The sequence below is a fragment of the Dermochelys coriacea genome, chromosome 5 (assembly GCF_009764565.3).
Source record: "Dermochelys coriacea isolate rDerCor1 chromosome 5, rDerCor1.pri.v4, whole genome shotgun sequence".
In the NCBI taxonomy this organism is placed as follows: domain Eukaryota; kingdom Metazoa; phylum Chordata; order Testudines; family Dermochelyidae; genus Dermochelys; species Dermochelys coriacea.
In genome coordinates this window covers 34,895,075-34,920,378 of record NC_050072.1, presented here as the reverse complement: position 1 = coordinate 34,920,378, position 25,304 = coordinate 34,895,075, and the positions used below count along the sequence as shown (strand labels likewise).

The 25,304-nt window shown below is 42.6% G+C and overlaps 1 protein-coding gene across 1 annotated transcript; it reads right to left on the bottom strand.

Annotated features, from left to right (window-relative positions):
- Window positions 1-3,381: 3,381 nt before the first annotated feature.
- HSPB3 (heat shock protein family B (small) member 3) lies at window positions 3,382-4,073 on the bottom strand. The gene has a single exon (XM_038403026.2). It carries the CDS (start codon window positions 3,968-3,970, stop codon window positions 3,524-3,526), a length of 447 nt encoding a protein of 148 aa, XP_038258954.1. The 5' UTR covers window positions 3,971-4,073; the 3' UTR covers window positions 3,382-3,523.
- Between the last annotated feature and the right edge of the window lie 21,231 nt (window positions 4,074-25,304).

Sequence of the window (25,304 nt, the reverse complement as noted above, 5' to 3'; positions counted from 1 at the left end):
GTCAAATTTTATGTTGTATGATTGTTTATATAAGTACTTGTCTACACATGAGTTACTCTGGAATAGCTATTCCAGAATAACTGCAAGTGTGGACACTCTTATTCTGGATTTTTATTTGCTTTTTGGTGTTTGAGCCTTTACAGCTCACATTTTCAAGATTTTCTCCACAACAGAAAGGACTAGAAACTTTTTTTTAAATGAAACCCAAGAATCTTTAAAATGAAAGCTCCAGGAATTGGTGGGCTAAAAACCCCACCAGATAGTATGAGAATTGTGACAAAATTATAAGAGTTGGAAACGCTTGACATGGAATCGACAAGTTAAGGTGTGAACATGTTAAAATGTAGCAATCAACTCCCTTGACTCCAGGTCAAATGCTGTAGTGCAGCCTCCATAGCTCTGGTCTCAGAGAACACAGAGAGAGTATTGTCATATTATGGTGCAGGAAGGAGTGGACCCACAGAGAGGCACAGGTGGCTGCAGGAGAAGCATGTGTTTTATTCACAGTAGCTCAGATGTGAAACCTACGCACTACAGCACTACTTCTGGGTGTAGCGAAACCTACAACAATAACTCTTCCAGCAGTGTGAACTCCATTTGCCCAACACATTGGTTTCACACCAGTGTAACCTCACTGACTTTAGTGGAGTTACTCGTGACTTACAACATAAATGAGTTCAGAATCAGCCCGTATGCTTTCGGAAAATCTAGAGCTGGGTGCAACAGTTACACTCTTCTTGGCCAGCTCTTTTCATGTGTATACAAATGCGGGTCAAGCTGTCAGGATTATGGACAAATTATTTGCCAAATTTCCATTTGTTTAGTCAGAGCTTGATTTTTTATAAAATCAGACAGTTTTTATGTTTGTATCACTTTTAAAATTGCCAAATCCATAGTTTGTAAATCTCCTATGTTATCTCTAGGTACATGAATGCCTTCACTGTAATAATAGATAGGACTGGACTTTTCGTTTTAAATGATCATATCATACAGATTCTTTGTAAAGTAAAATGAGCGATAGAAGAGTATTATGATTTTTTTAAATGGTATTAAAGCTGGTTATCTCTTTAGATGGTCCTGAACCCACATCGCAATACATCTGATAGTGTAAAAACCATGGATCCAAACACATCGAAACTCAGTTCTGCATCTAAAATTTGCAGATGGCCCTAACTTATATTATGGGCTCAACAAAATCTCTGGATCTGAAAGGACCTGGACTTTGAAGTGTTTGGAATATGGATCTAGGCCTGAATTTTATGACTTGGACCTCATTCTAATTTCCTCAAACCTATGGATTCAGAAAGGCAAACTTAGGGGCAAAGGAGAGGATTGAGGGACTTTTATTTTATGTTTAAATCAGTTTTCTAGAAAACATTAGTTTGCTGGCTACGGTGCCACACAAAAAGAGACCAATGTGTACATCAGGTAAGAAAATAAATGTAGGCCACCAACCTGCAATCCACTGTGCTTGGGTGCAGCAGGGTGAGCATATGCAGTGATTTGCAGGCTCTGGACTTAATCCATCATTCTTTATGCAGAGCAAACTTGCTTTGAAATTGGTGTGAGTTTGGAGTGCAAAAAATAATAATTAATAATTAAAAATTGAGTATTCGGACTATTCCAAACCAATTTCAAATTTCTTCAAATGTAATTGATCACTAATATAAACATTTCTACATCATGCGAGCACAAACACACAAGTCTAGTGTTTTCACTATAAACTAGAGAGCTCTCTTTTTTGAGCCTGGGGTAGAAACATTTTTGTTAATCGGATTTTTCCCTTGTGATTGAATATACTCAGAATTTTATTTGTATTTGATTTAGTTCAAAAATGTTTTTAATTTGTCTGAAAAGCAGATGGCTCTCAGCAAGAGCCTGTATTTAGCTTTCAGAGTAGCAGCCGTGTTAGTCTGTATTCGCAAAAAGAAAAGGAGTACTTGTGGCACCTTAGAGACTAACAAATTTAATTTAAAAATTTGTTAGTCTCTAAGGTGCCACAAGTACTCCTTTTCTTTTTGCGAATACAGACTAACACGGCTGCTACTCTGAAACCTGTCATTATGCAAGGCACTGAATTTAGCCGTATAGAGTGGAAATCTGTCAACTTCATGAAAAAAAATTTGTTAGTCTCTAAGGTGCCACAAGTACTCCTTTTCTTTTTGTATTTAGCTTGGCACTTTCCACTCTGCATTCCTTTGCTATTCATGGCACAGCAGTCACACTCATCTTAAGTACACATAAAAGGAGGCTGTTTCACTTGCAGCTGCAGTTCCCCTAGAATGTTTGCATATTTACAGTACCATTTGTAACAAATCTTTTTGAAATGTTGAAGACCAATTGTTAGACATAGCAGGCAGAGTCCTGGCTAACCTTAGTTGCAGAACTCCATTGAAATGAGTGGGATTGCTCTAGTATAATTGAGAGAAGAAAGTGGCCCTGTGTTCTTCGTAAGTGGCCCCATCTTGCAATCAGGCATTTGAACCCCTATGCTGGTGCAGAGCCAGTTAGGCTCTGTGGGCACAAGCATCTATTCCCAGAGATCCAATTGCAGGATCAGGACCCTAAGTTCTAAAGAAAGTCACAGAAGAAAACATTTACATGATTGTTATCCCGTTGATTGTGTAAACTTCTTGGACTAAATTCATCCCTAGCATATTAATGCCTTTAAGTCAGGGACAGCTACACAAGAATGACTTTGGGCCTTTTGAGCTTTTATAAGTGAGCAATATTTTGCTTCTATTGTTGGCAGAAAGCCAGGATATTTAAACAAAGTGAACTGTGATTAAAAACAAAGCATTTGAAAAATTTCCATCAATATAAGTTGACTCAGTATTAGACAGAAAGATGGCACATTTTGAAACATTGCATTTGCATAACTATTTTTAATGTTTATTTTGCTGTTCAATATTCCCTTCAGTACAATATATTTTTAAAGGGCACACTTGGAAGCAATTTTTAGAAATGAATTTGAATTCAAAAAGTTTTTCCCATAAATTATTTTGCAGACCAAATGAATGCTGCTCATGTGTGCTTTGACATCACCTAAGAAATGTTGAAGTTAACATTATATAGTGATATAACTAATAAAAACATGGCATTTTTCTGTTATGTAAATTAAAATTCCATAAAACTCAGACTAATATCTGCTGCTCCTTTCATTATTCATCTCATGAATACATATTACAAAGGTAACTCATGTTTATTGGCATTTTGATACATGCTTTACACTTGGTACCTCATCAGAGAGCATTATATGAAATATTTTTCATTTGTTTTGACTGCCATAAACTTTCTTTTGTCTAAAAAGCATGGGTCTCCAGCACATATGCAGCTGAAGGAAAGTAGTCTTACATTTCACATCAAACAATAAAACTCAACATGCCGAAAATATATGCAAAGTTTTGTTCTTATCTCCATTGTAAATACAAGCCAACAACTTCACATGCAGGGCTACATTGCAAAGAATTATTTGAGTTACATTAGCAATAATATTATCTCACCAATAACGATTAACAAGACTTTAATCCATTCCCTCTGAGCTCTTAATTTCAACAACCAAAATGCCATCATGGCAGAAGAGAGCAGACAAATCTTTTTTCTTGACTCCATTAGGTAATTTGTATTGTCTAACAAAGCTTCTGGATATGAAACCATGTTCGTCCATCCTACGTCCATGCTGAGCTTTGATCAGGAGCCAGCCTTCAAAAGTCTGAATGATGATATCTTCAGGACAGAACTGCACAACATCCAGTAAGACCTGAAAGCTGGGTTTGCCTTCCTCGGCGCTGTCCTTCTCTGCTGTAACTGTAGTTTTTGCTGCATGTCTGCTTCTCACCTCAGCTGTAGATGGGCCTGGCAAAGCATATAAAGAGTGTTCCAACTTGCACGCTTCCAGATCTTGGACAGCAAACTGCTCCTGATAACGTACAGGAGTTTCCAGCCAGTGTCTTGTAACTACTCCTTCCATTGCTCAGACAGAAATATGAGTTACTGCTTTCTGATAGCCAGTGAAAGCAGGAGAGTCAGACTGGCGTAGTGAGCTCTTTCCAGTTGCATGCTTACTCCCAGACTAGTTTATCAGTTGATGTAGCCTTTCATTTTTAGCACTGGCAGAGCTTAACACTTAATTGAACATGATTCATGTCCATGAGTCATGCCTCATCTTTTTATACATTGACAATAGAGCACTATTTTTAGGGCATGTGTCTTCAGTTGCTTTGGCAGTTTTTATGCATACACTAAACAGTAAAAATGAAATTTTATTGCACTTCATGTTCTTCGCGCATTAACCTGTTTATTGTTATGAGGAAACAAGGTATTTTTAAAGGATCTTTTATTTGCCTAGAAAGGAGTGTGATGTTCTTTCTGTTTCTCAAGGGAAACTACTACAGTAGCTGTAAAAGCTATATTTCTTCTTGCTGAATTATAGAAATTATTTGGGGCAGAAAGACTCAAGCTGTTTGAGGATGTGAGAAAAGCAAATTTGGGTATGGTTTCACTAGAAAGTTATCAGGTGCCTCTAAAGTTGTGGCAAAGGTTTTGCAGGAGCCACACTCTGAGTGCTCCTGAGAAAGTTACTTGTGGGCTGTTGGCTGTCCCTTCCCACCTGAAAAGTAACTGTGATGCTGACTCAGCAGTTAGAGATCTTGGTGGCATAGTGGGAGTGGCCTGTGATTTGAGTCTGACAGTGTGAGAGATGTGATTTGAGTTAGAGACTGTAGCTCAGACTCAAGAGCCTGAATTAGCCCTGTAATTTCATAATAAAAATGACAGTGGAAATAAATAAACACTTGCTTGAGTGTTGGGCAAATTGCCAAAATGACTCACCTGGTTCTTTTCGACTCATAGACTTTAAGGCCAGAAAGGATCGATAGGATCATCTAGTCTGAACTTCCTGCACATTGCAGGCCATAGACCCTCACCCACCCACTCCTGTAATAGACCCCTAGCCTCTGGCTGAGTTTCTGAAGTCCTCAAATCATGATTTAAAGAGATCAAGCTACAGATAATCGGCTATTTACACTGGTTTAAACCGGCAAGTGACCTGTGTCCCATGCTACAGAGAAAGGTGAAATAACCCCAGGGTCTCAGCAAATCTGAGCCAGGGGAAAATTCTTTCCTGACCCCAAGTATGGTGATCAGTTAGACCCTGAGCATGTGGGCAAGACCCACCAGCCAGACACCTGGGAAAGAATTATCTGTAGTAACTCAGAGCCATGTAGTGTTCCATTATCAGGTGTTTGGAACTGGAGGGGATCAGCTGATCCCCCTACTAGCAGTTACAGATTGGCCACACACCATTGTAAGCAGTCTCTCATCACACTATCCCCTCCATAAACTTATCAAGCTCAGTCTTTAAGCCAGTTAAGTTTTTTTTTTCCCCACTGCTCCCCTTGGAAGACTTTTCCAGAACTTCACTTCTCTTGTGGTTAGAAACCTTCATCTAATTTCAAGCCTAAACTTATTGATGCCCAGTTTATATCCACTTGTTCTTGTGTCCACACTAGTGCTTAACTTAAATAATTCCTTCATCTTTCTTAAATATGTAGAGCCCTGCATGGATACACAATTCATATCCACAGATGTGGCTATAAAGCAGTTATTCGTGGAGCTGTAGGGCTGTAGCAACAGCCAGTGAGACCAGCAGGGCCATGGCCAGTGACAGGGCCAGGAACCACAGCAGCCAAAGCATCAGCATGTCAGGCTATTGCTCGCAGGAGCCAGTGCACAGCCCAGGCAGCTCCAACATGCTGCTGCTTTCTCGGCTGTGATTTTTCCCCGTGGATGCTTCAGCCCCGGAACACCCGCGGAGTTGGAGCCTATGAGCACCCACTGGCAGCTCCCAGCCCCAGCTCACCTCCGCCTCCACTCCACCTCCGCCTCCTCCCCTGAGCACGCTTCTCCCCCTAGCTCCCAGCGCTTGCTACCACAAACTCCACTAGTAACCTTCCTCCAATCAGACAGTTCACCTTTCAGTATGACCCATTATAGTGTCCCCACTAACAAGTTCCTTATCCACCTTTCAGTTCTCATATCAATCCCCATTGTCTTAAATTTAACTAATAATTTCCAGTGTGGAAGTTTGTCAAATTCCTTATTGAAATCCAGATAGATTAGATCTACTTCATTTCCTTTGTCTAAAAAATAAGTTATTTTCTCAAAGAAGGAGATCAGGTAGGTCTGGCATGATCTACCTTTTGTAAAACCGTGTTGTATTTTATCTCAATTACTATTTACCTCTATGTCCTTAATGACTTTCTCTTTCAAAATTTGTTCCAAGATCTTGCATACAATTGAGGTCAAACTAACAGGCCCGCAGTTTCCTGGATTACTTTTTTCCTTTCTTAAAAATAGATGCTATTTTAGCAATTCTCCAGGCACAGGGTACAACCCCTGAGTTTACAGAATCATTAAAAATCCTTGCTATTGGTCTTGCAATTTCATATGCTAGTTCCTGTAATATTTTTGGATGGAGATTATCCAGGCCCTCTGATTTGGTCCCATTAAGCTGTTTGAGTTTGACTTCCTCAGATGTGGTAATTTCTACTTTCATACCCTCATTTCCATTAGCCACCCTGCCACTATCACTAAGCTCCTCATTAATCCTATTAAAAATGGAGGCAAAGTATTTGTTTAGGTGTGGGCAATTCCTAGATTATCTTTAATCTCCACTCCATCCTCAGTGTTTAGTGGTCTCACTTCGTCTTTCATTGTTTTCTTTTTATTTATATGGCTATAGAACCTTTTATTTTTGGTTTTAATTTCCTTTGCAAGGTCCAATTCTGGTTGGGTTTTGGCTGTTCTCACTTTTCCCCTACACTTTGACCTCCAAGAGGTAGCTTCTTGGCAGAGTGCAACACTTCAGATGTGTTAAAGAGACTTTCAATTGTCAGGACTAGTGTTAGCCCCTTGATCCACACAGCAGTGTAGCAAGGCCCAAGAGGGCCCATGTGCAAGAATAGGTTAGGGGCCCCATTCCAGATTCTAAGATTTGCTCCTCTCCAGTTCCAAATCAACCCCATCCAGTGTCCCAGCACCTCCCTAGCTTCTCTCCCCCACCCCTATGGTCCCCCTACAGATCGTCAGCTCTATCTGTATCCCGCTCATTCCTTCCAGTTCTGATCCAGGATCTCCCCAGCACTCCTCCAACCTCACTCCAGCCTCCTTCAATTCAGCCCTCAGCTCCCCCAGCTCTGATTCAGTCACCTCATGCAGTCACCGTTTAGCTCCCCTTCTGCTCCTCACTTCCCTAATCCCTTGCCCTTGGTCCCCTACAGCTCTGCTCTAACCCTCTTCCCCCGCAACAGCTCTGACCAACCCCCCCCAGTTTCTACCTGGTTCTGCTCTAACCCCCTTCCCCCACCCTCAACTGCTATGTAGCCCCCCCCATTCCTCCATCGCAACACTCCCCAGTTCCCCTCCACTCCCCCATACTATGCAAAGAGGCTGATGATTTTACCTTGTTCTCTGTCTCTTGGTGGGGGGTGAGGGGAGGATGTGTTTTCCATATCTCGTCCCCCTTGTGTTCAGGTGCTGCAATTTCCCCCACACCTTCTCTGTTCATCCTTCCCTGCTGCTCACACCTGGACACTGTCATAGAATATCAGGGTTGGAAGGGACCTCAGGAGGTCATCTAGTCCAACTTCCTGCTCAAAGCATGACCAATCCTCAATTTTTGCCCCAGATCCCTAATGGCCCCCTTAAGGATTGAACTCACAACCCTGGGTTTAGCAGACCAATGCTCAAACCACTGAGCTACCCCTCCCCCCATTGCTTTCTCCCAGTGGCCCCTCTCCGCTGTGGTGTGGTGGCATGGCTCAACTTCTGCTGGGGTAGTGGTGGCATGAGCGAGGATATGTGTGTGTGTGGCTAGATCTGAGTGCTCTTCACTCTGGTTGGGTGCCCATCACCTTTTGGGCCCTGGGATGACTGCATCATTTGCACCATTGTAGCTATTCCACAGCATCTGTTCTCCTCTGGGGTTTGCTGGCTTGGATCTGTGGCCTAGATCTCTAGATCTCAGATACAAGTGAATCTGGGTATGGATTGCGGCTGATAACCTTTCCAATCTCCCTGCTGCTCAGTCGCTTAAGGGAAGATAAACCCTGGAAAGTATTAATAGTTTTCTTAATGAGCCCAAGGGGAAATATGCAGTTGATGTGAAAGAAAAAAGTCTAGATCTTAAAGTCATTAAGAAAAGTGTTCATATCTGTTTTTGCTGTCTGCTCAGGAAAATCTCTGTAGTGGAGTTTAGTAAGAGAAAGCAGTATAGACAGTGGAAACTGATGACTAAAGTGTTTGTTTCCTTGAATAGCAGTAATGCTGGGGATTACGAACTAAATGATACTCTTTTTTTGGCTTTTGTTCTGTGGAGTTCTCTTTGCCTTGTCTCTTCCTCTTTCCTCATAATGAAAACAGCAAGCAAGCCTGCATGTGACCTCTGAAAGTTAATGGACTGCAGAGACATCAAGAAACAAACATTCCCATTTCAACAGCTATCATAAAAGAATCTGTCCCCTCCCCCCCGACTGCCCCCTTTTTTCTTTTAACAAGAAACCCTTGCAGATTACACATATAAACTAACTGACTGGAGAGGAGAGGATTTCTTAGTCATTATGCTTGCTGGGGTTGCTATTTTATTTTCGGAAAAGGTGAAGCCTGATTTGCTTGTTAAGGAAATTGTTTAAAGGCTGGTCATTAATGGTTCAGGCTGACTTTGATCAATATTAACTCAATTCAATGAATGCTTATGCCTACTGTGGGAAGGGATCGACTATGCTTCTTTATTAGAAATCTGGTCTTCTTTTGGAAAACTGTCCAGTACATAATGCTGTGCTTTTAGGATGTGATTCTAATTGTATGGTTTATGAGAACATTAACAGAAGCCATCTGGAACCTCACCCATTATCCTCTAAACAGCTGTTTTCTCTTTTACAAACCAGTGACTCAACCAATGGCGGAATTTTAACCCTCATCTGAGGTAATATACTTGGTTGGTTGTCCTTAACCAGACTGGACAGGTGTTGTGTCCTTAAAAATCATTAAATTATTTACATTTATTGTCCACAAGTCTTATTATTCCTACTGGGTTCTGTTCTCTGATAGTTTCATTTAGCTCACTTTAGTTCTGTGCTCTGTTCATTAACCTGCTCTATATTGACACTCTCAGGCCTCCTCCCTTTTTTTTTTTTTTAAAAAAAAAGCTACAACTGTTTTCTGGCAAGAATGGGCTAACTCTAAGGAGACTCTTTCTTAGAGGCAACTTGGTGGGTTGCTGAAGTTTTAATGAAATATGTCAATACATACCCTGTAAGACACAATTCTGTCTGTTTTTAACCACATAAAGTTCTGTTCGTTCCTAGTCCGTTAAATATCTTCTGTCAAACATACTGGAAACAACATGTATGAACTAATTAGTGAGCGATAGTTTGAATTCCCTTTAAATACACAAATTAGGCAAGGCTATATAGGTGTTACTATATCACACATCATGTTCCATAATTAGAGACTGGCAGCCTTTCTTCTCCACCTCCCATCTTGGTCTTTGCACATCTTAGTTTCTTCTCTACCCTCTGTCCTCCATCCTAGGCCTCAGGAGCTCCCTCTTTCATACCTCTTGGTTGTTGTCAGCCAGGAAGCACACCTCACTTCTTGAGACTACACATTAAACTTGACACACAAAGATCCCAGAAGCTTAGCATATTATTTCAGGCTTAAAAAATTAGAAGCATACCTGGAGCTACAGATACAAGGTCTGTCAAAGTTTTATTTTTATTCTTCACAGTTCAAAAAAACATGATACATTTCAGCCCACTAGTGTAATAAAAGCTAATTGTTGGGTCATTAAGCCAGTGGCAACCCTAAAACCGATTTTTACCGAGTAAGATGTCTCTGCTCTCTAGTGAGTGAGGCTGGTATTGCAAACCTAGTGTGGTGGTGTGTAGCCTCATTTTCTTAAAAGCAAGGTATTTTAGAGGAGAATTTCAAAGGCACAAAGAGCAGTTAGGTGCATAATTCCCACTGAAAGTCAGTGGAAGTTAAGTCCCTAAATTTCCATTTATGCTTTTGAAATCTCCTTCATCATTCTACTAGGAGATCTTTAGTCTAAATATACATATGTAATCCAGGTTACAGCTCTATTGTGACACTATTAGGGTTGCCAACTTTCTAATTGCACAAAACCCAGCGCTCTTGCCCCTTCCCTGAGGCCACGCCCCTTTCCCAAGGCCCTGACCCCTCAGCTCACTGCACCCCCCACCCTCCATCACTCGCTCTCCCCCACCCTCACTCACTTTCACCAGGCTGAAGTAGGGGGTTGGGGTGTAGGAGCGGGTGAGGGCTCCAGCTGGGCTGCAGGCTCTGGGGTGGGGCCAGGAATGAGGGATTTGGAGAGAATGAGGGGGCTCTGGGCTGGGGCAGAGGGTTGGGGTGAGGGAGGGGGTGAGAGATGTAGGCTCTGGGAAGGAGTTGGGGTTCAGGAGGGGGCTCAGGGCTGGGGCAGGGAGTAGGGGTGTAGGAGGAGGTGTGGGGTGCAGGTTCTGGGAGGGAGGTAGGGTACAGGAAGGGGTTCCAACCTGGGGCAGAGGGTTGGGGTGCAGGGTACAGGCTCTAGGAAGGAGTTGGGGTGTAGGAGGGGTCTCAGGGCTGGGGCAGGAGTTGAGGTATATGCTCTGGGGGAGAGGTAGGATACGGGAAGATGTTCCAACCTGGGGCAGGAGGTTCGTGTGTGGGAGGGGGTTCAGGGCGCAGGCTCCAGCCAGGTGGCGCTTACCTCAGCCAGCTCTCAGAAGCGGATGGTGTGTCCCTCTGGCTCCTAAGCGGAGCAGTCGGGGGCTCTGCACACTGCTCACACTCACAGGCACCGCCCCTGCAGCTCCCATTGTCTGTGGTTCCCAGCCAATGGGAGCTGCAGAGCCAGCACTTGAGGCGGGGCACATGGAGCCCCTGTGGCCGCCCCTGAGCCTAGGAGCTGGACATGCTGGTTGCTTCAGCGCTGACCAGACTTTTAGTCGAAAACCGGTCGCCTGGCAGCCCTGGACACGATGTATAATACTTGTATATGTAGTAGAGTTTTCCAAGTATTTGGTATAAGGAAGTCTGAGCATTGAGGGTAAAAGTCAGCTGGTTTTGGGGTAGGCAATGCTTAGCCTTTTGACTGATAACAAGACTTATTAAAATGGTTATATCAGCAGTAACTGTCAAGAGGAAGACTGGCTGCCTGCAACCACCCCTTTTTTGGCATGATTGCATTTTGCAGACCTCAATCAGAGAAAGTGTTTGGGGAATACAAAACTACTTTTATTGCAGTGAGTTAGCACTCCTGTTAAGGTAACAAAGTTCACAGCTTTTAATATTATTATTTGTATTATGGTAGCACCTAAAGGCCACAAATGAGATTGTGGCACCACTGTGCTAGGCAGTGTACATACATAATAAGCGACAGTCTCTATCCCAAAGAGTTACAATCTAAATAGAAAAAACAAAGAGCGGAAGGGAAAATTGAAGCACAGAGAGGTGAAGTGACTTGCTCATGTTCACACAGCAGGTCAGTGGCCAAGCCAAGAATAGAACCCAGGCTTTCTGTCCACCACTCCAAAGCCTTCACAAGTGTTTTCCTCAGCTCACAATTAAGCCCTAATTGATTATTTGCTATAATGTCCTGGTGTGGTTGGTGATGAAGTGTGAAAGTAAGTCGAGTGACTTACCTGTATGCTGGGGCCAGCTATAGCCCCCGGAAGGGGCAGGGCCTAGGGTGGAAGGGGCGGGGCTGAGGGGGTCAGAGCCAGCCCCAGCCCACCCTGTAAGGTAAGTGCCCCCACTCCTTCTCCTCCCCCCCCACCGGGGTAGCAGCAGCAGCAGCCCAGGGCTCCGGGGGCTATTTAAAGGGCCCGGGGCTCCGCTGCTTCTACTGCCCCCGTCCTTCAAATTAGTTGCCGGAGCCCTGGGGAAGCAGCGGGGCTCCAGCGGCTATTTAAAGGACTGGGGTGGCAGAGGCAGCTGGAGCCCCCACTACCCCAGGGCTCTGGGGGCTATTTAAAGGGCTTGCAGCTCCCCTGCTTCTACCGCCCCGGTCCTTTAAATAGCCTCCAGAGGCTCTGAGCCCTGGAGTAGCAGCTACGGGGCTCCTGCAGCTATTTAAAGGGCTGGGCAGTAGAAACAGGGGCACCCTGGGCCCTTTAAATAGCCGCTGGAGCCCCGCAGCTGCTACCCCAGGGCTCCAGCAGCGGGTCTCTGGAAGCAATTTAAAGGGCCTGGAGCTCCAGCCACTGCTGGGCACCTCAGGCCCTTTAAATTGCCCCCTGGGGACAGGGCCGCTTTAGGATTTTTGCCGCCCCAAGCAAAAAACTTTTTGGCCGCCCCGGCTTTTTCCCCCTCCCCCCGGCTCCGCCCAAACTCCGCCCCTTCCCAATCCCTTCCCCAAATCCCCGGCCCCGCCTCCTCCCCCGGGCTTGCCACATTCCCACCCCCATTGCTTCCTGCGGCTCCCCCTGCCACCCCCAGCCCTAGCTCACCTCTGCTCCACCTGCTCCCCTGAACACACCACCGCTCCTCTTCTCCCCCCTCCCTTCCAGGGGAGGGAGAGGCAGCGCGTTCAGGGGAGCAGGTGGAGCGGAGGTGGGGGGGAGCCGCTCCCCGCCCCAGCTCGCCGCTGCTCCGTTTCTCCTCTCTCCCTCCCAGGCTTGCTGCGTGAAACAGCTGTTTCGTGCGTGGCAAGCCTGGGAGGGAGGGAGGGTGGAGAAGCAGAGCGGCAGCGGCATGCTCAGGGGAGCAGGCAGAGGGGAGTGGAGGCGATCTGGGGCGGCGGGGGCACATTTCTAGGGGCGGCATGGCTGGCACCGGAATGCTGCCCCTAGAAATGTGTCGCCCCAAGCACCTGCTTGTTTTGCTGGTGCCTAGAGCCGGCCCTGCCTGGAGAAGCTGGGCTGCCCCAGTACAGTGCACCAGGTCTTGCCGGTACGCCATACCGGTGGGTACGGGCTTACTTTCACCTCCGGTTACCCAACTAACAGAGGGTAGAAACTGAGACACAGAAATCAAATGACTTGGGGAAGACCACACAGATATTCTGTGCAAAACAGGGATTAGAATTTGAGAGTTCCTCATTCCTCTCTTGTATTCAAACCATCATTGCCTCTTTGATAGCACATTTTTATATGGCTTAAATGATATCATGCTGGGTTGGCTTTTTGTAAAACATGTGACAGCGTTTGGGTTGGATTACAATTGCCAGACAACAACAACAGCTGTTGAGTACTAAAATCATAGATAAGTGTGTTATGCTGACATCTAGTGTCTGAAAAAAAAACACAGTAGCAAATCAAGATTATTCACTTCACAAGACATTTCTGTTGTGCATTATACATGTACAATACGTAATATTAGAGTTAGGTAAAATATTTATAAGGAAAATCAGAAGTAGGCAAAATTGCAAGGTTTCAGCTTGAAAATGGACATTTTTTTTCAAGCAAATCTAGGCTTTTTTCCAAGAAAAAATTAGTTTCTAGAGTAAAGATGTGCTTTGTATTGAAATTACAAGGAAATTAGAGTTACATGAAATATTTGTTAGAAAAAGGAAAACTAGGCAAAATGTCAAGATTTCAACTTGAAAACAAGTCATTTTTCAAGCACAACCAGGCTTCTTTCCACACAAAGATGAGTTTTTAGAATAAAGATGTATTTTGTACTGAAATCATGGAGAAATGTGTACTTATATCACAATGGCTATCTTGATGAAACTGTAACTAAAGCAAAATTGGAAGGAGAATCTAGGGGAAAAAGCAAACATTTTGCTAAAAAATTCCATGAAACAAAGATAATCTGTTTAGCACAGGTCTAAAAATATATTGGGTTAAGATAGCACTTTGGATACCTAATTTCGCAAAGCGAAATATGTACTTTAGTCGCTGCTGAAATGCAGGAACTATCAAAGTAATACTAGGAGACAAGTTAGGAGATAAAGTAAAGAATAACGTCTCTAACAAAAGCTAAAGAGGGTGAATTTAAATAGGTGGAATGTAATTACCCAAAGTAGAATTTGGGCAGAATTTTGGATTTAATGTGTTAATCTTCCAAAAACTGGTATGGGATGACCACCAGCGACCTCTGCTTTACATGTCACTGTACCTTACCACAATGCAGGGGCTCTAATCCAATACCAACTCAGATGGGAAGAGTGACACCTACTGAATCACAGCACTGCTGTCTGCATCACCCCAGTGTTAACTTGAAGTCTTCCATACTTATAGGTTTCAGAGCAGCAGCCTTGTTAGTCTGTATCCGCAAAAAGGAAAGGAGGACTTGTGGCACCTTAGAAACTAACAAATTTATTTTAGCATGAGCTTTTGTGAGCTACAGCCATAATTTGGGAGATCTAATACCAAAGTAATACACAGCAGAACAAGACACCTTTTCGGGTGGAATTTTTGGGACCCAGCTGTGGAATGTAGAAGGAGGAAAACAGAAAACAGTAGTTACATAGTTTTGAAAGCAAATAACATTTTTTTCTTAAATGATCTTATTTGAAAGGCTTTATTCTTTCAAGAGTTCATCACTTTGAACAGCTGTAAATTGCCCATGTAATTGGATTGGAAAACTGAGTTAGTTTCAACCTCTGTTATGTCTGACCCCATGTAATATTCACAGTTTAATAACAATCTACTATCTCTGTCTAATCTGGCATAAACAGATATTGGGTGTTTTATTTTACAGGGAATAATGACCTCTTTCTTTTTAAAAATATATTTGAGTGTTTCATCCTCAGCACACAGCATTTACATCAGATGAAAGATCACATTGTAACCCTTTCTGTGGCAAGACTTCTCATACTAACTTTGTTCTAAAGGCTTTTATGTATAGCCCATGGGTATGTATTGTCACTGATTTTTAACTTGCTTGATGTGGTTCAGGGCAAACATGGATGGAGAAAGACAGTGGTGGTGCTAGCCCACTGGGGGCCCTAAGCAGGAATAATTTTTGCCCTCCCCCACAATACATAAGTGAACAGGAGGCCACCTTGAGCTTCTAGGGGCCCTAAGCAATTGTTTAGTATGTTTATGCCTCTAGTGCTGGCTCTGGAGAAGGACTTAATCCAATTTGTGGGCTTCCTTAGTGAAACCCTGGAAGGGACTGTGTCTGCATGACCTCTTGGCAAAGCTTCCCTTTGGGCTTCTGAGTTTGGGGACCTCTAAATAATATGAACATTAATCTCAGTTTCAGTGTTAAGAATGTAATTTCCTACCCCATTTCAGTGTGAAGATTGCTAAGAAAATATAAAGGAATCACACATTTTCTGTCCCCCTCCCCCGGATATCAAAGGTTAAAACAAACAAAAGGAAGTATTTCTTTACATAACGCAGTCAGCCTGTGGAATTTTTTGCCAGAGGATGTTGTGAAGGCCAAGACTATAACAGTGTTCAAAAAAGAACTAGATAAATTCAATTACTATTAGCCAGGATGGGCAGGGATGGTGTCCCTAGCCTCTGTTTGCCAGGCAACAGCGGATGGCTCACTTGATGATTACCTGTTACGTTCATTCCCTCTGGGGCATTGGCCACTGTCGGAAGACAGGATACTGGGCTAGATGGACCTTTGGTCTGACCCAGTATGGTCATTGTTATGTTATGTTATTTCTAGTTTCCCCTGTATCTTCCCAGGAACAACCCTTGGGACTGACAAAACCCATGACTACATGACTTTTGATTTGTAGGGGTGGGGTGGAGGGGCAGACTAGAAGGAGAGAGGGGGCAACTGAGTCCAGTTGACACCTGAGGATTGGAGGGTAGTGCCTCTGATGGTGGTCAGCCTGCTCCAAGCCAGCTCCTCTACTGAGCAGCCAATATGGCTGCCAAAAATTGTCTCAGAGAATAACCCTTTAAAAATGACACTATACCATGGATCTTTTTAACAGTATTTGATTTGATGTGACTTATTTTCTGATGATCTTTAATTCTATTGCATGTGAGTGCATTTGTGCCTCACCTGGGGTTAGAAAGGTGTTTTTTGAACTAGCTTTGCTATTTTATTAAGAGCAATGGTAATCTGGCCATCTCTAGCATGAGGAGGCATGACAGAGAGGAAATGAGCAATTAAAAGAGAATACTTGCCAGAGGGTTTGAAAGATCTGTCCTGCTACTGAAAGTTAGACTCTAATATACTCTTGCTACACAAACTCTTTTTTTCTCCAGTTAAAAATTAACCATAGTGTACTAAGAAAAATGCTACGTTTCAGATTCTGTTCCTTCATTGAAGGTTTGTCTTGATATCTGACAGACATTACTTCAGCCAGTTAGGTTCAATAATGTTGGATTTAGTTATTTGGGGCCTGATTCGTCTCATGTGAAAATCAAATGGGCATTTTGCTATTCATTAGGAGCCGTAAACTAAGCACACATTACACTGGAACAGCAAGTTGGGTTTGAATGCTTTGTTAAAGTGATGGAAGTATTGAAATTCTTGTGCTCTGGTGTTTGGTGATTAGGAAGGAAATATCTTTCTGCTGCTTGCAAATTAGGCACTATCTAAAATCTCTAGAGATTAACAGCTGGAAAATCTAGTAGCTAAAGCACAGAGAGAACATACCAAAATGTAATTATCATAAACAAAAGCTGATCTCACTCTTGTGTAAAGGACTGTTTGTGGATAAAATTAAAGAGACATAGGCTTAAACAGCCATCGGGAAGTGCATTGTAGTGTTTGTCAAACTGTTTATTTGGAGGAAATAAGCTCTACTCATTTACTGAATTTCTAGATCTAAAGTATAAAAAGTGAGGAGTCCTTGTGGCACCTTAGAGACTAACAAATTTATCTGGGCATAAGCTTTCGTGGGCTATAACCCACTTCATCAGATGCATGGAGTGAAAAATACAGTAGGCAGATATAAATATACAGAACATGAAAAGATGGGAGTTGCCACCAAGTGGGGGGTCAGTGCTAATGAGGCCAATTCAATCAGGGTGGATGTGGCCCATTCTCAACAGTTGACAAGAAAGTGTGAGTATCAACAGATGGAAAATTACTTTTTGTAGTGACCTAGCCGCTCCCAGTCTTTATTCAGGCCTAATTTGATGGTGTCAAGTTTGCAAATTAATTCCAGTTCTGCCGTTTCTCATTAATGTCTGTTTTTGAAGTTTTTTTGTTGAAAAATGGCCACTTTTAAGTCTGTTATTGAGTGTCCAGGGAGATTGAAGTGCTCTCCTACTGGTTTTTGAATGTTACAATCCTTGATGTCTGATTTGAGTCCATTTATTGTTTTGCGTAGAGACTGTCTGGTTTGGCCAATGTACATGGCAAAGGGGCATTGCTGGCACATGATGGCATATATCACATTGATAGATGTGCAGGTGAACGAACCCTGATGGTGTGGCTGATGTGGTTAGGTCCTATGATGGTGTCCCTTGAATAGATATGCGGACAGAGTTGGCAATGGGGTTTGTGCAGGGATTGGTTCCTGGGTTAGTATTTCTGATGTGTGGTGTGTAGTTGTTGGTGAGTATTTGCTTCAGGTTGGAGGGCTGTCTGTAAGCAAGGACTGGCGTGTTTCCCAAGGTCTGTGAGAGTGAGGGATCATCCTTCAGGATAGGTTGTAGATCCTTGATGAAGCGTTGGAGAGGTTTTAGTTGGGCGCTGTAGGTGATGGCTAGTGGCATTCTGTTACTTTCTTTGTTGGGCCTGTCCTGTAGTATGTTTTTCACTGTAGTACACTGATGTGTCAGAGGGGCTTAGTATTTCAGACAAAGGCAGTGCATCTGTTCATCTGTAATGGAGATTTCTATTATAACACTAGTACCAACACCGCAATCATAACTGAGCAGGCACTTTATAAATGCATAAGAAAAATTCCCTATTTATCTTCTTATTTGGTCAGGAAGTTTTGAGTGCTATCTATGGTCGTTGCTAGGTTTGTGCTGGTGCTGAATCAATAGGATAGCTCTATTGACCTTAAGTGTAAGGAAGGCTGGTTACACTAGCAAATGTTTGTGACTGTGACCATTGGACACTTTTGCCAGGCTAAACAAAGCCACCAGTTCAATGAATCCTGCAATAAAAAGCAGTATTGTATCCCCTGTAATCCGGTCTCACTGTTGAAACTGGAACCAGTACTGCAAGACACCTTTTTTTTTTTTTTTTTTTTTTTTTAAAGCAGCAAGATGTTATGAAAGTTCCTTTAAGGTGTCATCAAACATTCTTCTGCCCCCAGCATAGCCAGAATGTGTAGACCTAAAGCAGTGGATCATGAATTCTCAGCCCACAAATCTTTCAGGCTGGCGGCTGGCATGTCAGTCTGGAAGGAATCCAACTATTGAACCAATGATAATAATGGCTCACCCAGTAACTGCCTAAAGAAAGGAGGCAACTGCAATGATATGTTAAACATTTACTTCCATGAAATGCTTGCTATGGTTAGCTAACAATTACTTTCTGAAATGAGAAACTACACAGTTGGATACGAACCTTGTCTGGGAATTAGTTTCTACAATGAGGAACACAGTTTGTGCAACCTATAACTTGCAGGTTAAATCCCAGAGAGTGGATGGACCACAGGTTGATACTTGGATAGGAGGGATTCCCTCTTACAATATGTCTACACTGCAATTAAACACCTGCGGCTGGCCTGTGCCAGCTGACTCAGGCTTGTGGGTCTTGGGCTAAAGGGCTCTTTAATTGTGGTGTAGATGTTTGGTCTTGGACTCCAGGACCATGCAAAGGTGGGAGGGTCCCAAGTCAGCTGGTATAGGCCAGCCTCAGATATCTACTTTGCAGTATAGATATTCCGTTGGTAACCAGTTTAGCATCAAGAGCAGGCTGAGTTGGTAGTGACCAAAACCTGTTACCTTCATATGGTTCTTTGGTGGCCTATTTGAAATACATTGGTATTATCTATCAAGTTCCGAGTGAACCTATGTTCACATCACAAAAATTAAATAGTAAGAAAGCCATGACTGAGCAGGCTTGAGTTCTCTCGCTCTGTCCTCTTTGCTGCCAAAATCTGGCCCCTAATTCAGAAGTTGCTAGCTCCTTTAGTACTGGAGTAAGGACACTGTTCACTTGCTAAGATCTTATTAATTCCTGCAAGTCTATAATGAGAGACAGGTTGTAAAGTCTAAACTCAGAAACTATTAACCCCCTTTTTGGTAAATAGAGTTAAAATTGTAGGGTCAAATTCTGATTTATACCTCCTCCAGCCCTGATGAGTTTAATGGGTTGTGCAGAGTGTAAGACAGTGCAGAATTTAACCTTTGTAGCCTATAGAAGGGTAGCTTGGTTATGTTAAGTAAAGTATGTTAAATTAGGCTTTGGCCTAATTTAGGTTAAATATAGAGGAGTATGAGAAATGGAGTTTGTTAGTGTGAGTAAAAGTGAGAGATAAGTTGGAGACAGTGAGATTGGAAAACTGAAGTTAGGAAGGACTTGACCCAAGGTTATGTCACCATTATGTTTTGGGTATAACTGGTTTTAGCAAGGTTTTTAATGAGTGTTTTAAGAATTTTGAATGTTTTATTAAAATGCTATCTATACTGATAGACCGGGAAGGACACTGGTGAAGATGTTAATGTAAATAATATGTAATGTAAAGAGCCAATAACGAGGTGGCAGAAATGTAGATATGGTAATGTTAATTAGTATTATAATGGGTTATAAAAAGGAGAAGCCTTGCAAAATTGGGGAGAGCTCCAATTAACATCAAAAGGATACTGTTAAGTTACAGGGTTAAAAGCCTATACTTCATTTTGTTGTCAGTCAATAGATCACCCATTGCTACACCATTCCATCTATGAATGTGAGTATAATTGTGTTACCTGTGTAAATGGTAACTGTATGCCTGTTTGTTTAAGTAATTATTTTTCAGTTAAATAAAGTTTGGTTCTATCATTCAAAATGACATCCAGGGTCCTCTACTAAATTAAATGGTCTGTAACCAATCTAGAGGCTCAAACCTGAAAACTTATGTTTGGTTTATTGCATCCTTAGCACTAACAATTTAATATTAATTGGGAACAATTAAAATTCTAGGTTACATCTTTAATTTAGAAGTTAGCATCCTCTCTAGCGCTATTCTCCCTCTCTCATGCTACAGGTTTAGCACAAGCCTTATTACTCTTAATTGGGCCAGACTTGGTTCTCTTTAATGTCACAAATTTAGCTTGAGAGTTGCTAATTCTTATTACACCAGCATGGACAATTCTGGTATGATGTAGATGTCTTTCAAGTGTAATTAACCTCTGACACTGAGATGATGCATTCTTAGATCTAAGACTTTTATTTCTCCTTCCTGCAGCTTCCGCACATATGTTTTGTCTGAAACTCCTAAACTGATGCAAAAGTGTGTGTATATATATATATATATATATATATATATATATATATATATGGGCAGAATCCTTCTTTCTGGCTTGCATTATGAATCATAATTGCATAGATATGGAGATTCCATTGATGTCAACATGACTTCAGAATGTGACAGGTCACAGGGTTCCAAACTGTAGATAAGAGATCTGTTGCAGATTATTTGAAGGACTGTTGTTTCCCTTGTTTGTTACTTGAGCCCTGACAGGTCTCTTCTTTTACACAGTGTAGAGAAGGAACTACGATTTGAAACTTGTTTGATATGCGATTTTGTCATATGATATATTAAGAAAAAATGTATGATCAAGTATATTATGAGATGAAGACTAAAAGAACATATGCCACAGGATGCAGGGAGACTCAGGGTATGTCTACATTGAAATTAAAAACCCGCAGCTGCCCTATGACAGCTGACTAGGGCTTGGGCTCACAGGGCTGTTTAATTGCAGTGTAGGCTTCCGGGCTTGAGCTCTAGCCCAAAAATATATATTGCAATTAAACAGCCCCTTAGCCCGAGCCCCTTAGCCTGAGTCAGCTGGCATGGATCAGTAGCAGGTGTCTAACTGCAGTGTAGACATACCCACAGAAGCTTTGACTCCTGAATGGAATCTCCACCCAGATTGCTCATTTGGAACTTCAGGGATTTGAATTTAACAGACTGTCAGATGGCAGAGGAGAGAGACGGTTCATGGGTTGATTTCTGTGGGAGAGAAAGCACAATTGGGCTCTTATAGGCTTAGACTGGCCCTACTGGAGTAAGAATAAGAGGTTATTGAATGCTATTGTTAGGTTTGTGTTATGTTTACTTGAGTTACGTAAAAGTTTAGTGGTTTTTCAAACCCAGAAGCCAGAGGTGAAATCAATCAGTGATTTTGAAGAGATCTGCAGGGCCCCTGAAATAAGAAAAGCAGCCAAGATCATCTGATATTTACAGTCAAGTGTAGGGAGTAAAAGATTAGAAGGGTAAAAAAGCTGTACTAGTGACCCAGTGACACTGGTGAATAAGATGTGTGCACAGGAAGGGGGCACATGGTCACAGAATCATAGAATATAGGGTTGGAAGGGACCTCAGGAGGTCATCTAGTCCAACTCCCTGCTCAAAGCAGGACCAATCCCCAACTAAATCATCCCAGCCAGGACTTTGTCAAGCCTAACCTTAAAAACCTCTAAGGAAGAAGATTCCACTACCTCCCTAGGTAACCCATTCCAGTGCTTCACCAGCCTCCTAGTGAAAAAGTTTTTCCTAATATCCAACCTAAACCTCCCGCATTGCAACTTGAGACCATTGCTCCTTGTTCTGTCATCTGGTACCACTCAGAACAGTCTAGATCCATCCTCTTTGGAACCTCCTTTCAGGTAGTTGAAAGCAGCTATCAAATCCCCCCTCATTCTTCTCTTCTGCAGACTAAATAATCCCAGTTCCCTCAGCCTCTCCTCATAAATCATGTGCTCCAGCCCCCTAATCAATTTTGTTGCCTCCACTGGACTCTTTCCAATTTTTCCACATCCTTCTTGTAGTGTGGGGCCCAAAATTGGACACAGTACTCCAGAAGAGGCCTCACCAATACCGAATAGAGGTGAACGATCATATCCCTCGATCTGCTGGCAATGCTCCTACTTATACAGCCCAAAATGCCGTTAGCCTTCTTGGCAACAAGGGCACACTGTTGACTGATATCCAGCTTCTCGTCCACTGTAACCCCTAGGTCCTTTTCTGCAGAACTGCTGCCTAGCCACTCGTCCCTAGTCTGTAGCAGTGCATGGGATTCTTCTGTCCTAAGTGCAGGACTCTGCACTTGTCCTTGTTGAACCTCATCAGATTTCTTTTGGCCCGATCCTCTAATTTGTCTAGGTCCCTCTGTATCCTATCCCTACCCTCCAACGTACTTACCACTCCTACTAGTTTAGCGTCATCTGTAAACTTGCTGAGGGTGCAATCCATGCCATCCTCCAGATCATTAATGAAGATATTGAACAAAACCGGCCCCAGGACTGACCCTTGAGGCACTCCACTTGATACCGGCTGCCAACTAGACATGGAGCCATTGATCACTACCCGTTGAGCCCGATGATCTAGCCAGCTTTCTATCCACCTTATGGTCCATTCATCCAGTCCATACTTCTTTAACTTGCTGGCAAGAATACTGTGGGAGACCGAATCAAAAGCTTTGCTTAAGTCTGTGTCATACAGAATAAAGCAATTTAGAGAAATCATTGTAATAGATGATAAAAATACTCGCAGCAATCATGTCAGCCTTCACTGTGGCCTCTAAGCAATGATCAAAATAAATACTTCTGTTGAATTCAACTTCCAGAGCCTGTTGACATAAACCACTTTTTCCATAGCTTGTTATTAACTAGTAGCACAGCTTTTTCTTCCTTACCATGGCAATCTTCCTTCCAATACATTTTTACCAATACAGCGGTTTCCTGCAAAAACTGCTTCTTAGACACTACTGTCAGACTCTTCATTAGATGTAATCATGCCATGGTTTATGTTTTAGGTAGCAAGTTGTGCCATAAATAAAATATTTGTAGAAGGAACACAAGAGAATTCTTCTGCCTATAAAAGCATGGACTCAGCTCCCATGTAAACTCTTCAATTTTCCATGAAGAAACTTTTCTCATGATTAATCTTTACTGTACTCAGTGAGTAAGTGAGGTCTGTGTGTAAACTACATAGATTGGAGATAAGTCAATTTATTTTCTGATTCTGTGCTACAGAATTCCTCTATATGACAAAGTATTTGCACAGGCCAAAAATTCCTATCCGTGCAAAAGACTACAGATGGATTTTCTATAGGAATGCTCTAAATACTAAAAATATAAATTATAATAGGATTCACTTTCTTTCTCTTCTTAGGAATCCAGTATCAGTCTTTGCCATAAGATGGTTATGCACACACACAGTTAATAATTTCAAATTCCTTTTTATGAATAACACTCCCGCAGAGGTGATGCATGGGGGGACTGCAGGGTCATTTGCCCTCCCAGATTGCTCCATCACATGTTGTGGCTGGGCACCTTCCCTGCAAAGCAGGGAGCTGCACTGGGTAGGGGGAGGCAGAGGGCAGAGGCAGGAGCAGAGGAATAGCTGGGAGCTGCAGGAGGGGCCGCTGCTTTCCAGGAGCGGATGGGGTGCCGGGGTGGGGTTGGGACATGACTTGAGCTGTTCCAGGATTGTGCTCTCCCAATGTCAGCAGGCACGGGTCATCTGTGTTCCAGAGATAAATCATTACAGCACAGCAGTTACAATGCACCCTACCTAGACTAACATCACTCACTACTGACTTTTATTTTCCTTTAAAATTAAGTATATAACACAGAACCTAAACCCAAATACATATAGAATCATAGAAGTGTAGGACTGGAAGGGACCTTGAGAGGTCATCTTCTAGTCCAGTCCCCTGCATTCAACACAGGACTATGTAATAACTAGAACATTCCTGACAAATGTTTGTCTAACCTGTTCTTAAAAATCTCCAATGACAGAGATTCTATGATCTCCCTAGGCAATTTGTTCCTAGTGCTTAACTACCCTGACAGTTAGGAAGTTTTTCCTAATGTCCAACCTAAACTACCCTTGCTGCATATTGTACAACTAAATGTTTTATTTCATTGTCCATATAATTTGCAGGGTGAGCCTACGTAAACCCATTGCTTCTTGTCCTAACTTCAGAGGTTAACAAGAACAATTTTTCACCCTCCTCCTTGTAACAACTTTTTATGAACTTGAAAACTATTATCATGTGTCCCCTCTCAGTCTTCTCTTATCTTTTCTAGACTAAACAAACCCAATTTTTTCAGTCTTTCCTCCTAGATCATGTTTTCTAGACCTTTCATCCTTTTTGTTGCTTTTCTCTGGATTTTCTCCAACTTCTCCACATCTTTTCTGAAATGCAGCTCCCAGAACTGGTCACAGTACTCCAGCTGAGGCCTTATAAGCACAGAGTAGAGCAGAAGAATTACTTCTCGTGTCTTGCTTACAACTCTCCTGCTAATGCATCCCAGAATGATGCTTACTATTTTTGCAACAGTGTTACACTGTTGACTCATATTTAGCTTGTGATCCCCTATAAGTCCCAGAGCCCTTTCTGAAATACTCCTTCCTAGGCAGTCATTTCCTATTTTGTAGGTGTGTAATTGTTCCTTCCGAAGTGGAGTACTTTGCATATATATTTATAATACCATACAAAATAAATACAGGGATTGGGACTTCTGACGATCAGAGATCTTCTGTTTTCACGTAGGTTCACCCTGCGAATTATGTGGACAATTAAATAAAACATTTAGTTGTATAACATGACCAATTGTTTCAGCATCTACACTATTGAGCACATACTGTAGATAACTTCAAATAAGAAAGGAAAAGTTCACAATGACAATAGCTGTTAGACTCACAAGCTATCTCTGATTCAATAATGTAATACACCTCCAGTCTGTGATTCCTCCTTTATGACGTTTTTCCACTCTCAAAATCCCACTGACTTCTGTAAAGCTACAGGAAACTGTATTGAGCTCCAACGCAGAGATTCAGTCTTGGTTACCGTTGGCAGCTCTGTGTTCTCCCTGCTGGGGTGGCCTCAATCTGGCTGGTGCTCAACACGACTGCAAATTTTGTTCCCCATGGCAGCACTCACTACTGATTGGCCAGGAGCTTCCAGCTTCTAACTAATGGGGTATATGTGTACATGCAGGAACGTCATCCCTCAATGAAGCCATCCACACCAGCTTCAAAATAGGTACTCATCAAGCTTAACAACTTCCTGCACTCCCTCTAGTGTGCTGAAATAGCAACTACTTCTTTGTGGTCACTCAAGGGTAACTCAACCAAACATCACCCTTATTCTACAGCTCATTTGCATGCAACAATTCCATTGGTTGTATGAGAGAGACTGCACAGACGGTCGATTGCTTGGTCCATCTGCCACAGTTCTTCAAAACTACCCACATAACCA